The 14,343-nt window shown below is 39.5% G+C and overlaps 1 protein-coding gene across 3 annotated transcripts in view; it reads left to right on the forward strand.

Annotated features, from left to right (window-relative positions):
* The window catches only part of OPHN1 (oligophrenin 1), a 512,189-nt gene extending 500,714 nt beyond the window's left edge, over positions 1-11,475 (forward strand). For all 3 annotated transcript variants that reach the window (XM_055337756.1, XM_055337758.1, XM_055337757.1), the window contains 2 exons: positions 6,385-6,426; positions 7,496-11,475. In XM_055337756.1, coding sequence (XP_055193731.1) covers positions 6,385-6,418 — 34 coding nt within the window. In that variant the 3' untranslated portion in view covers positions 6,419-6,426; positions 7,496-11,475. The remainder of the gene's footprint in view (positions 1-6,384; positions 6,427-7,495) is intronic.
* The last annotated feature ends 2,868 nt before the right edge of the window (positions 11,476-14,343 follow it).

A 14,343-nucleotide genomic window follows, 5' to 3' on the forward strand; every position in this document is an offset into this window, starting at 1 on the left:
AACCAAGGTATTGAGAGAGAATATATAAGAGGAATGAACAAAGTCCAATAGAATTTTTAAGGCAGGCTGACTTATAATAGGGAAACTATAGCCAAAATAATGTTGAGAGTATGGAAAGATTGGTAATTGCTATCTTAGTTTTGTCAGCTACTGCTCAGGGAATTCTTGGACCAACTCACAAACTAAGGGGGCTGTAGCCAAACCAGGCACTTCAGGCTAGAGCACCACTCTACTTATCCTATGTTCAGGTCTCTGAAACCTAGATTTAATCTTTTATTTATTTTATTTTTTTATTGGTGTTCAATTTGCCAACATATAGCATAACACCCAGTGCTCTTCCCGCCAAGTGCACCCCTCAGTGCCCATCACCCAGTCCACCCCGACCCCCCGCCCACTTCCCCTTCCACTACCCCTACCTAGATTTAATCTTATTCCTTATCCCCAGATTCCATCTTGGTAGGAATGTGGGCAAGACTGAATTGAATACACCTGTCCTCCAGTATATCATGAGACATAAAGTCATACAGCTTCCTCCCACTTAGTATCCACATAGAAAAAAACACTACTTCTGTCTAGGCTCCCACCTTATAACCACCACTTACATTGATACATCTACATGCTGGCTACTGGTCAAGATTCTCAGACTTGCCACATCAGTACCATCTATAGACATTGTTAACAAGCTCTTCTCTCATCTCTGATAAAAATAATAATCTGTTTAACTTTTGTTCTGCTCCTTTTTACTTCCCATTTGTACCCAACTGCAGCCTGACATTTGAATTACTTCACATCCTCATTCATCTCTCTTCCATAACCAATAAAAATTTAAAACCTAAATGAAAATAAGAAATGGTCCATCAAGAAGAGAAGGGAGGGGAGGATGGTTCAGCAAGGAAGAACAGCTGATACAAGACAGGTTCAGTAAGTGATTAGTGTTCCACTTTGGCTACAATGTCAGAGTGAAAAGAGGAAAGCTTACCTGGAGGTGAGGCTGGAAAGACAGATTGTGGCCAGATTGTAAAGACCTTATATGACATACTAAGGAACTTGGTCTTTATACTATAGTACATGGAGAATCATGGAACTTTTAAACACGATAGTGCAAATTCTGGGATGACTCAGTTGTAAAACAACAACAACAACAAAACATTCTCTTAGTAATGAGGAAGATAGATGGGAGAGTAAAGGCTAGAAACAGAGAAACCAATTAGGAGACTAATCATCATGGCAACTGTTAATTAGGCCCTAACCTACAGCATTGCCAGTAAAATGGAATAGAAGGACAGATTTGAAATAGATACGAAACCTGGCCGACTTTTCAAACATGAAGCATTAGATGGGCACCTGGGTGGCTCAGTTGGTTAAGTATCTGCCTTTGGCTCAGGTCATGATCTCAAGGTCCTGGGATTGAACCCCACATTGGGCTCCCTGCTCAGTTGGGAGTCTGCATCTCCCTCCCCCTCTGCCCCCTCCCCACCACATGTGCTCTCTCTCTATCTTATATATATATATATATATATATATATATATATATATATATATATATATTAAAACACGGAGCATTGGAGAAGGATTAAGAGGTAAAAAGTCTAATGTGGAAAATTAAGTGGATGGTAACAATAATTAATCATGGAAGAACAGATTTTGTGGGAAAGTTACTCTCCTCAATTTTGGACACAGTGGTTTTTTTTTAATGATTTTATTTATTTATTCATAGAGACACACACACACAGAGAGAGAGAGGCAGAGATACAGGCAGAGGAAGAAGCAGGCTCCACGCAGAGAGCCTGATGTGGGACTCAATCCAGGGTCTCCAGGATCACGCCCTGGGCTGCAGGCGGCGCTAAACCGCTGCGCCACCGGGGCTGCCCGGACACAGTGTTTTTGAAGACCCTGTGGGATAGCCATATAGAAATGCCCGGTAGAAGTTGAGAGGAAGATGATGGTGGAGCAGGAGGACCTTAGGCTTGCCTTAGCCAATGAACATCCAATTAGATAACTAAAAACCATACTAAATGCCCCAGAAATAGACATGAAGACTGTTAGAACACACTCCACAAATAAAGGGAGAGAATAGGCCACATTGAAGAAGGTAGGAAATGTGGAGAGGGGGCTTATGGAGAAATGGATCATGGGTGCTGTGAAGGGGAGGGGACTGTGGTCACAGAATCAGGCAAGAGAGAGACTAGCACACAAGGGAATGCACAAGGAGAACATTTTGCCAAAGCCATTGGCTTGGAAAATGAGAGAGGTTGAATTTCCTGAGTTCTTACACGTACAAGGGTTTAAAGCCTGGAGTTTATCTGGGGTAGAGACTTGGAGACACTGTGCTGCTCCTGGAAAGAAGACAGGCAAATAAGAGGGACAGACAGCGTGAAACAAGTGATCTGAAGAACACCTGCAGAACACAGAGGGAAGACTGTTTAGTCTTCTCAGAGCGTGTCTCTGAGAGACAGTGTTCATGGAGATGCCTCTCCAGGAACAAAGGAGCTGGCTGATGCCATTTCTTCCCTATCCCTCACCATAAACACAAAGCCACCTAAAGGAAGCCAAGAGACAAAGTCTAAAAAAAAAAGAAACAAAGAAACAAAGCCTAAACCCAGAAAGAAGAAGGAAATAATAAAGCCTAAAGCAGAAATAAATGATGCTGAACCTAAAAAATACCCCAAAAAACAGATCAATGAAAGCAGGAGCTGGTTCTTTGAAAAAAATTAAGAAAATTGATAAACCTCTAGCCAGACTTACCAAAAAGAAAAGAGAAAAGACCTAAATACATAAAATCACAAATGAGAAAGGAGAAATAACAACCAATGCCACGGAAATACAATTAGAATATTATGAAAATCTATACGCCCCCAAATTAGACAAACTGGAAAAAACATATAAATTCCTAGAAACCTATAAATGACCAAAACTGAAACAGGAAGAAATAGAACTTCCACAGATGGATAACCAGCAAACAAATTGAATCAGTAATCAAAACTCTCCCAGCACACAAAGTCCAGGGCCAGATGGCTTCACAGGGGAATTCTATCAAACATTTAAAGAACAGTTAATACCCATTCTTCCCAAACTATTCCAAAAAATAGAAATGGAAGGAAAACTTGTAAATTCATTCTATGAGGCCAGTATTACCCTGATACCAAAAGCAGATAAAGACTCCATTAAAAAAGAGAACAAGAGTCCAATATCCCCAATGAACATGGATGCAAAAATTCTCAATAAAATACTAGCAAGCCAAATCCAACAGTACAGTAAGAGAATCATTCACCACCTTAAGCTGGAATATATTCCTGGGCTGCAAGGGTGGTTCAGTATTTGCCAATCAATCTACATGATATACCACACTAATAAAAGAAAGGATGAAAACCATATTATCCTTTCAATAGATGCAGAAAAAGTCATGTGACAATGTACATCCATTCATGATAAAAACCCTCAACAACGCAGGGTTAGAGGGACTCTCTAACATACCTCAACATAATAAAGGCCATATATGAAAAGCCCATAGCTAATATCATCATGTATGGGGAAAACCTGTGAACTTTCCCTCTATGGTCAAAAACAAGACAGGGATGTCCACTCTTGCCACTGTTATGTAACAGCACTGGAAGGCAGAGCCATAGGAAGCATACAATAAAAGGCATCCAAACTGGCAAGGAAGAAGTGAAACTTTCCCTCTTTGTGGATGACATGACACTCTAATACAGAAAACTCAAAAGGTTCCACCAAAAAAATTGCTAGAATTGATACATGAATTCAGTGAGGATGCAGGCAACAAAATCAATGCACAGAAATCTGTTGCATTTCTATACATCTACAATGAAGCAGCTGAAAGAAAATCAAGGAATCAATCCCATTTAAAATTGCACCAAAACCTGTTATATACCTAGGAATAAACCTAACCAAAGAGGAAAAAGATCTGTGCTCTGAAAACTAAAAAATAGCGATGAAAGAAATTGAAGATGACACAAAGAACTGGCAAACGTTCCATGCTCGTGGATTGAAAGAACAAATATTGTGAAAAATCTATATTACCCAAAGCAATCTACACACTTAATGCAATCCCTATCAAAATAACAATAGCATTTTTCACAGAGCGAGAATAAACAATCCCGAAATTTGTATTAAACCTCAAAAGACCCCAAATAACCAAAGCAACCTTGAAAAAGGAAACCAAAGCTGGTGTCATCACAATTCTGGACTTCATGTTATATTACAAATCTGCAGTGATGAAGATAGTATGGTGCTGGCACAAAAATAGACACATAGCTCAATGGAATAGAATAGAAACCCCAGAAATGAACCCACAACTGTATGGTCAATTAATCTTTGACAAAGCAGGAAAGGATATTCAATATGAAAAAGACAGTCTCCTCAACAATAGGTGTTGGGAAAACTGGACAGCAACATGCAAAAGAATGAAACCAGACCACTTTCATACACCAAACACAAAAACAAATTCAAAATGGATAAAAGACCTAAATATGAGACAGGAAACCATTAAAATTCTAGAGGAGACCACAAGCAGCAACCCCTTTGACATCAGCCATAGTAACTTACTAGAAATGTCTCCTGAGGCAAGGGAAACAAAAGCAAATATGAATTTTGGGACTTCATCAAGATAAAAAGCTCTGCACAGTGAAGGAAACAATCAACAAAACTAAAAGCAACCTACAGAATGGGAGAAGATACTGGCAAAAAAGGACATACCCAATTAAGGGTTAGTATCCAACGTATATAAAGAACCTCTAAAATTCAACACGAAAAACAAATAATCCAGTTTAAAAATGGGCAGAAGACATGAATAGTCATTTTTTTTCCAAAGGCGGCATCCAGATGGCCAACAGACACTTGAAAAGATGCTCAATATCACTCATCAACAGGGAAATGGAAATCAAAACTACAATGAGATATCATCTCACATATGTCAAAATGGCTAAAATAACAACATAAAAAAACAACAGTTGTTGAAGATATGGAGAAAGGGGAACACTGTTGATGGGAATGCAAACTGGGTGCAGACATGCTGGAAAACAATATGGAGGTTCCTTAAAAAGGTAAAAATAGAAACTTGCTATGATCCAGCAAATACCAGTACTAGGTGTTTACTGAAAGGATATGAAAATGCTGATTCAAAGGAATTAGCCTGAAAGGGTTACCCAAACTTTGCACCCTCATGTTTATAGCAGCATTATCTACAATAGCCAAAATATGGAAACAGCCTGTGTTTGATTGATGAATGGATAAAGAAGAGGTGGTATATATAATAAATATAATAATATAATATTAGTATAATTATATAATAGCTATATATATCCATAAAGGATATATAAAAATATTTTATGTAAAAGATATATATTTTAAAAAAAGATATATATTTATAATTAAGTAGAATTTATAAAACAAAACAAATAAGCAAAGGAAAAAAATGGAGAGACAAACCAAGAAACAGGCTTTTAGTTATAGAAAACAAACACATATATACCAGAAGAGAGGGGGGTGAGGGATGGGGTAAATATGTGGTTGACATATGGAGGGCACTTGTTAACAGTATGTTAACAGTATGTTATCTAAGTGGAATTTAAACAAAACTTAATAAAAAAGGAAGTGTCTAGTAGGTAACTGCAACTTGTAATAATAGTTGCAGTTAAACCCACAGAGATTTAAGTGTAGAACTGTTGATTACAGCCACTGTGCAACTTCATGAGGCATTTACATTTACCACAACATGAATAGTGGCCCTTTGGTGGGTTCTCAGTTTTTGGTGGTGATTTAAACCATGAATGGGAATAAGATATCTCAGGAAGTATCCTAAATAGACTTAGGAAAGAAGTGAAAAACAATAGTACACAAATATCCCTAGCCAGCTAATTTCTGGGATGTTCTGGCAACACTAGGGCTTCATTCTTTAGGATTGTCTCTTCCCTCCAGCTCTTCCCAGACAAGGCTAATTTAGTATTACTAAATCAAGAGGTTGAAGAAAGCTGGTTTGGTCTTCTAGACAAAGGATGATTGATGTTTTGCATGGTATTTGCCCTTCCACCTTGCCTTTCCCCCCTAACAGAGATAATCACAGAATATAGTCTTTGGGCCAGTTTCTCTGGGCTCCACTACCCTCCCATAGTCTAACACTCAAAGGATTGTTTGGACACCTGAGAGACGTCTTTGTATCTCAGTTACTGGGCTTTCTAAATCTGCCAGAGAGGCAGCCCAACTAATAAGCATAGATCTAGATATTTTGAAACATGTGGATGGAATCACTTCCCATTTTTCAAGTGGACTCTTTGGCACTGGCCTGAAAGGGTCACCAAACCTTTGCTTTGCCTTTCCAATTCTGATTTCTAGAATCTTAGTGAAATATTTTTCCTCCTTTACCCACAGTTCTCAAGGCAGACTTCCTGGAGATGAGAGTTGAGGCCTCTGGTATGTAGTCTCCACTCCTGATTACAGAATCTTATTACATGTAAGCCTTCTTTATGGGATCTGAGCTTTTGAGGATTAAAATATCTTGTAGGTCCAGGGGTAGCCTATAATTATGTGACCCTTAAACTTACTGCCTTCCAATGCTGAGGTTCCCTATTTTTTTAAGTCTCCCTCCTCTTTCCTTTCTTTTTCCCCCAACTAAATTACAGTGTAGTTTTACAAGTTGCCTTTGGATAAAGTGCATTCAGAATCCTAGACTGTGACATTTGTGGCAAGTACATTTTGTTCTCTTAGCCTCAATTTCCCAATCTGTAAAACTAAAAGTTTGGAACCTTCTAATTCTGACATCCTTTGGGTCTATAAGAAAATTGGTAACTTCTCTTTTGGCGTTATAAGAAGTACCATGAGTCTACTTCAGTATCATGTAGGGACTTCACACCTGCAGACCAAATCACTATTCAAGTCTTACCCCTGAACCTTTATTCTTAGTCCTTTACATTTGTTTAATGCAAAGTACTTTCACTTCTGTTATTTCATTTGTTCCATTTCAAATGCCAGAATAAGGAGGATAATATGTATTTTAACTTAGCATATAAAGGAACTGAGGTTCAGAGGAGATGTTAACTTGCTAAGGTCACAGAAGCCACAGAGATCCTGGAATTTTTTTTTCTCTACCTAGGAGTTCTAATTGTTTGGCTATCAGATTGCTGGCATGACATGGACCAATATAAATGTAAATGAGATTGGTATCTGAAGAAGAGCTTTCCATTTGTTCCCTAGCCTTCCTTTTCTTCTTATCACTGCCAGTCCTCAGAGTTCCATAGGCCTTTTGGGGGCTTAGAGTTGAGGTAAAATGCACAGTTTCTAGCCCTGATTATAGCACAATCTTAGGCCTGTTTCATGGGATCTGAGTTGTTGTAAGGGCCTTTTCCTAGCTAGCCTCTATTACTCAGAAGATTAGCTACCAATTATATGATTAGCTACCTACCAAGAAAGGCCTTACTGCTCAGTGGCTGTTAAGTACTTGACTAGTTCTAGCTAATTACCTACTCTCTTCTTTTCTTTTCAGGTTTTAAAATCCTTGGCCTCAGGGGACCCTTCACAGGTTCTGGAAGGGTCTTCAAACTCTTCTGTGCTGAGACATTTTGTGCTGAAGAGAGCAGCTCCTTCCTGGCCCTGCACCTTCAGGCTCTAGGATGCTATAAAATAAGGGGCACATGTCTTAGACACAGGTTTATTTCTCTTATGTATTCTGTCTTCATTTCCTCAGAAGGTCTATCTTGAGCTCCTATATGATTGTGAATGTCTGAACTTCCTCAAGCCAGATTGCAGAAACCAAGCTATCTACTGACCTGAGTTGAAGAAAGGAGCTTAGTTTTCAACTGTACTCTGAATTTCCTGTCTCCTCAAAAGACCATCAAACTCAAAGATTTGAGACTAAAGACTGATATCAGAGATCTTACCCTGAAGTAAAAGCTACTTGAGTTGGGACCATTGCTTGCCTTGGAAGTAGAAGAGAAGGAATGTTTGCCAAACATTGGAGAATCTTAACATGTCTCTTACTGAGGATAATGACTCTGGTACCAGGTTGGAGCTCTGGCACTGCAGTATATTGCCAAGAACCTGTCTGCTCCTATTGGGCCAGACATCATGGGTGATGCCAACCACAACTTCTTCATGTGAACTCAGGAAAGCGGCCTTTTTATTTTTGCATACAACCATGTATGACAAATCTGCAAAGAATATTTTGCATGTTGAAGCCTAGGTCTGTTTGAATTATTTTTCCTTCTATTTTGTTTCCTGACAGCTTCATTTCTAAGCAATCAAGATAGAAACAAAAGCTGAAAACAGTTCTTTAAAAAAGGCAGACTGCATTTGTCCTGTAGAAGTTCCATTTTTGGGTCAAATACTGGGGAAATTGTTAAGATGGATTGAGGCCAGACACCTGGCACCAACAGTGCCATGTTTGCCTTCTGGAGATAAACTCTTTTAAATTCTTTGAGAAGCAACTCTTAACCCAGTGTCTGTGGATTCAGAGACTCCATGAAGCTTCTGAAATGGTATGCAGAATTCCATGACACTGTGCCTTTTCTGGGGAGATGGTCCATAACATTCAACTGAATTTCAAATGGGCCTGTTACCCAATAAAGGTTAAGAACCACAGCACTTAAGATAAAAGACTCTTTAGAACCGATAAAGTATTTGATTGGAAGGGCCTTCCAAACTTACTTAGCCTAACTTCCTAGTTTATTATTGGATAAACTGAGGCAGAGCAAGGTATCAGCCATGTCTCAAAAAGTTCCTAGGTCCCTGGGCTCTTATACAAGTTTCTTTCCATTATATAACACTTATCTAACAAGGGGCCTTATGATTGATGGCTTTAGTGGTCATCATTTTGAATGTTTGGCTTTTACCCTTATTTTTGAGCTCCACATTTGTCATCAAGTGGAAAATTTTCAGATATAAGCTGGTGTTCCATTTGCAATCTCAGTCTAAAGCACAACTGGTATAGTTATTCAGAAATCTAAGTAGGTATTTCTGATTCTTATTTGTTGGTGGGAAGCTGCTGGAGAAAGTGTCACTGCTTGTGTTTCCATGCAGGTACTTGGGCCATAACCTGTCTTTAGGGTCTGTGTCATTATAGTGTAGCCATGTATAAGAAAAAGAACTTTCCTACTTGGATCCTTCTAGCAAGACCCTGACTATGGACCTGACAGAGCAGCATAGACATGCGAAAAGAAAGGAGAGGGAGATGGAGGAAGGGGAAGGGAGAGACAATGCAGATATGCCCAAACCAACTCTGAGATGCTTTTGAAACAGTATTAGTGAAGGGTGATAGCCACTCTCAAGACAACTCAACATGATTCATTGGTGAATTAGTATCATGTAGGCTAAACACACTGAGAGCCTTTATGGAAGTAATTGAGTGGAAACTTGATGCTATTTCCAATAAAGGCATGCCCAGGTGGCAACATAGAACTCTCTCAGTTCTACCCAGTATCAAAGGCCAAGTTAATCAGAACCAGGAGCAAGAGAGCCAAGTGACCACCATTCTACTCGACCACCACCCCTAAAAGGAAATTTCTGTGAGACTGCCAGCCTCACCCAGAAAGTGTTTCTTGAGCCCTGTTCTTAGGGCTGTGGCCTCTCTGCTTGCTCTGCCCCATTAGATAACTAACTAAAGCAAGTGGATGTGTAGATTTTGGCCACAGAAGCAGTGGCCAATGGGACTTCAGTACATTTGAAGATGGTAGAAACATCATTTCACTCCTGTTTTCTTGGTGGTGGTGGGGAGGGTACCACAATCACCACTACAAATATTGAAAGATTATTGAGAACTAGAGAAAGCCACTGCAGTCCCAGTTAAATAGGTGTCCCAGAAATGTGACCATGAGATTGCTATGTGTTTTCCAGGCCATAGATCAAAAGCCTGGCCTAGAAAGTTGGGACCACCTAACTGGCTGAGACTGGGAAGCAGTAGCTGGATAGCTCTGCCACTGCCCTGGGGTATACCCAAAGAATGTCCCAAAATGAAATTTAGTGCCCTCCCTCCACTACTTTGCACTCTAATTTAAAGAGCAGAAGCTTCTATGGTGAGGCACATTGTCATGGAATGAGACTGACTTGGCCCAGGCTTGATGGATGGAATAGTCATTCAGAAGAGGCTATGAGAATGAGGTGAACTATAGGTGAACTATTGAAGAGTGCAACTATAGGAAATTACCTTGACCAGCAGGTTAGAGAAACTGGCAATGGATGAATTGTAAACCTTGAACTGACAGTGGTAACACTTACTAAGCACGTATTAAGTTCTAAGTGCTTCATATACATAATCTTTGTCCTTACATCAATCATGCAGGTAGATGCTATTCCCTCATTTTACAGATAAAAGAACTATGGCCCAGGAGGCTAAAGTAACTGGCTCAAGGTCATACATAAAGTAAATAACAGGACTGTGATTAGAATCTAGGCCTCTCTGACTCTACCCCATGTTTTCCCTTAGTCACACAGAGGGTACATTACTGGAACTGGATGACTCTGACTTTTTCTAATAAAATATTAAAAAAGCAAACATTTGAAGGGAAGTAGAGGTTGCAGGTCTAGTTTAGAGAGGAACAAAAACTGGACTGGAAGAAATTTCTGAGTTAGGCTTTCTCCTCACCTATATACCCATTTGGTAATGTTTTAAAAATAATCCTTCAGTTTCACCTTGTGAAATGAAGAGTTTATTTTTTTAGTTAGCAGTTACTAGGTCTTTGGCTTAGCTATTTTTCAAAGAAAAAAAGATCCTCATATGTGTCTATGTAGTATGTGTATTTTAGTATATTACCAAGGTTGTAGTATGTGTATTTTCAGTCCAAGAAACTGAAGGCGTCCACACATACCGTTTGAGAAGGGAACAAAGGTATTGGTACCTCTTTGGTACTTAATGCTTGGGGTCAAATCCTTACAAGGTTTTCTGTGGTGATAACAAAAGTTAGAGATGATTTAGAATAAGAAATATTATTGAGGTTTTTGCTTTAAAAAAGGTGGAGAGGTTGTCTAGCCACAGGGTGGGAGTATAAAACTCAGCATCCAACTTCAGTAACAAAACAGCACCACATAGAAATACTTTAGTATTTCTAAAATAACTGGTTTTCAAAGGGAAGTATCCATCCCTTTTCTAGATGTTCCCTGATTATGTAATAATTGGAATAAAGTAGTAGAGGAAAGTGTATCTCTGTTACCAGAAAAAAAAAATGCTTTCAAAAGAATGTAGATCAATGATACTAGTTTTAATGTAGCTGCAAGCAAATGGCCTTGACACACTGCAAGCCCAAAACCCTTCAGGAACATTTAAAAGATACAAACAAGATAGAGAGAAGCAAACAAGATACCTTGAAGGGATGTTTTTGATGAAGAAAAGCCTTCATTTTCATAGGGAAATGAAGCACTTGATACCAAGGACATTAACAGATGCTAGAAAGACTGCCTATGTGAAATACATATGTGACATCAGACAAAGATATCCTGGGGCCCATTTGTGTGACTTTCAATAAAATATGCAGACTGTCCAGTATTGATGGCCTCCATCTGCACTTTTTTAAAGTTATATTTAAATTCAAATTAGGGGATCCCTGGGTGGCGCAGTGGTTTGGCGCCTGCCTTTGGCCCAGGGCGCGATCCTGGAGACCCGGGATCGAATCCCACGTCGGGCTCCCGGTGCATGGGGCCTGCTTCTCCCTCTGCCTATGTCTCTGCCCCTCTCTCTCTGTGTGTGACTATCATAAATGAAAATTTAAAAAAAATAAAATAAATTCAAGTTAGTTAATATATAGTGTATTATAAGTTTCCAGGGTAGAATTTAGTGATTCATCAGTTGCATATATACAGCTGCAGTTTTTTTTTCATGGAAACAATCTTTGAGCATATTAGACATGATGATGCAGCTGCCATGCACTGCTCATGTCATATTTTTCAATTCTAAGGAAACTCAAGCACAGAATCTTTTTATAACCAGGATTCTCAATCTATAGTCTACTTTGCATAAACCCTTGTCATTCTCTCAGGCCTCACAACATCACTGCATGATTGGTAAGAGCCCCATTTTACAGATTTAGAAAGTTAAGTTTCAGGGAAATGAGAAACAGCTTTGCTCAAGATCATACAGTGAAGGATTGATAAAAATCTGGGACTGGGAGCTACAGAGGCCTTACTGTTTCTAATACTTCATACTACCCCTTAGTAGTAAAGGAATCCTGATGGTACATAGAGAAGACACTTGGAAATGAGACCGATGGAAACAATATCTACAAGTCTTACTACTACAAATGTGGTCCATCCCCCTCAGTATCATCATTACCTGGGAGCTTGTTAGAAGCAGATTCTTGAGCACCACCACAGACATTTGTAATCAGAACTTTTTATTTTATTTTATTTTATTTTATTTTATTTTATTTTATAAGATTTTATTTATTCATTCATGAGAGACACACAGAGTGAGGCAGAGACATAGGCAGAGGGAGAAGCATGTTCCCTGCAGGGAGCCTGATGCAGGACTCGATCCCAGGACCCCAGGACCTGAGCTGAAGGCAGATGTTCAACCACTGAACCACCCTGGTGCCCCCAGAACCTTTATTTTAATAAGATTTCTATATTTCTATGCACATTAAAGATTGAGAAGCACTGATACAAGGCATTTGAGACAAAAAAGCAGGTTGAGGAAGAAGACCTTTTGGTGAGGCAAAGACCCAAAGTGCTGGAAAAAGCCAATTTGGTTATGTTGAGAATGTTTATAAAGATGGTGTCCATAGCTGCCCCCTTCTTACAGTGCTTTGTAAATGGCCTTGTACTTTGATGACATATAAATGAAGTTTCTCCACTTCAAAAAATGGTGAAACCCACCCAAGGAAAGATTTTCAAATCTCTGACCACTAAAGACAGTGGAAAGGCAACATGCAGCAGTGGAAAGAACTCCTTTCAGAAGCCCTAGGGGTCCAGATTTGCCTCTGTCACAGATTTTCTTTAATGCTTACCAAGTACATCCCTCTCTCTAGGCCTCAAATTGTTTTTAAACAGGATAGTCTCAAAATTCCATTTAGATTTTGACATTCTGTTATTCTCAGCTATGGGTTTTGTTACAGATTACATTTAACTAAAACGTAGATAAATCCACAAGGTTTTCTCTGGCCCTAGTTTAGGATCTTCAGTTTGCATAAGGGGGATTCTGGGAGGAAATCTCACAGTCACGACAAAGCAATATTAATGGGAACCGCAAGGAACTAGGAGGGGCATGATTCTTGTTAATCCGCTTGAAATTGGCTAGGAAAATTTTAAATTTGAGAATCAGTTGCTTGAAACCACATAACTTGGGATTCAATTCCTATATCCTAAATAGGACTTACTTTGCATGATTTAATAAACTGCTATGACTTGAGCTTTTAGGTGATAGTCTATTGGGGGTAGGAGGGGCATATAAAAAGAAGAGAACTACTTATCCCCCGTTTGCCATTCATCTCTCCAGGGTATTCTGATGCCTTTTAGCTGACTATACTATAACCCCTTAAAATGGAAAAAAACCCAGAGAGGAGAAGGGACTTGTCTAAGACCACATACCAGAGATAATGGCAGAAAACAGGTGTTAAGAGTTCAATGCTACTTTCTTTGGGTGACTAGTTTACCCAATCATATCTGCTGCCAGCAGCAGAGTACACACTGGAGAGGATTAATAGACCTCCCATCTCGGTACTTTGTCCCCATTACATGTTTACAGTCATTGCTTTAGTCAAGCCTCACACAACCATATCATCTAGGCAGACCAGAGATGGTTACCCTCATTTTATTGAGGCTCAGAGAGGTGACACATGACTAAGGATATGCAAGTAGAAAATAAAATAAAGCTGGACCTAGGTTTTCTGATTGCATCTATACTATGCAGCTTCTCTAAGAGAGGAGAAGCAACCCTCCAAACCCTTAGCACTTCTGGGAAATGTCAGCTCTAAGCTTTTTTCTTTTTTTTCTTTTTTTTTTATTTATGATAGTCACACACACACACAGAGAGAGAGAGAGAGAGAGAGAGAGAGAGAGAGAGAGAGAGAGGCAGAGACACAGGCAGAGGGAGAAGCAGGCTCCATGCACCGGGAGCCTGATGTGGGATTCGATCCCGGGTCTCCAGGATCACGCCCTGGGCCAAAGGCAGGCGCCAAACCGCTGCGCCACCCAGGGATCCCCCAGCTCTAAGCTTTAAATTGCTTCAATCCAATTGCTTCAAAACAGATGGACTTTTTTCCCTGTTGGAGAATATCATAACAGTTTTATAACTTGAAACTTCAGAGCCCTCTTGGATCCATCATTTTGTCTTCATAACAGCCCAAAAGGTAAGCAAGACAAGGCATCTTGCCCCCATTTCACAGACATACAAATTGAGACCCAGAGCAT

Source organism: Nyctereutes procyonoides, unplaced genomic scaffold, assembly GCF_905146905.1.
Source record: "Nyctereutes procyonoides isolate TBG_1078 unplaced genomic scaffold, NYPRO_anot_genome, whole genome shotgun sequence".
Taxonomy (NCBI): Eukaryota; Metazoa; Chordata; class Mammalia; order Carnivora; family Canidae; genus Nyctereutes; species Nyctereutes procyonoides.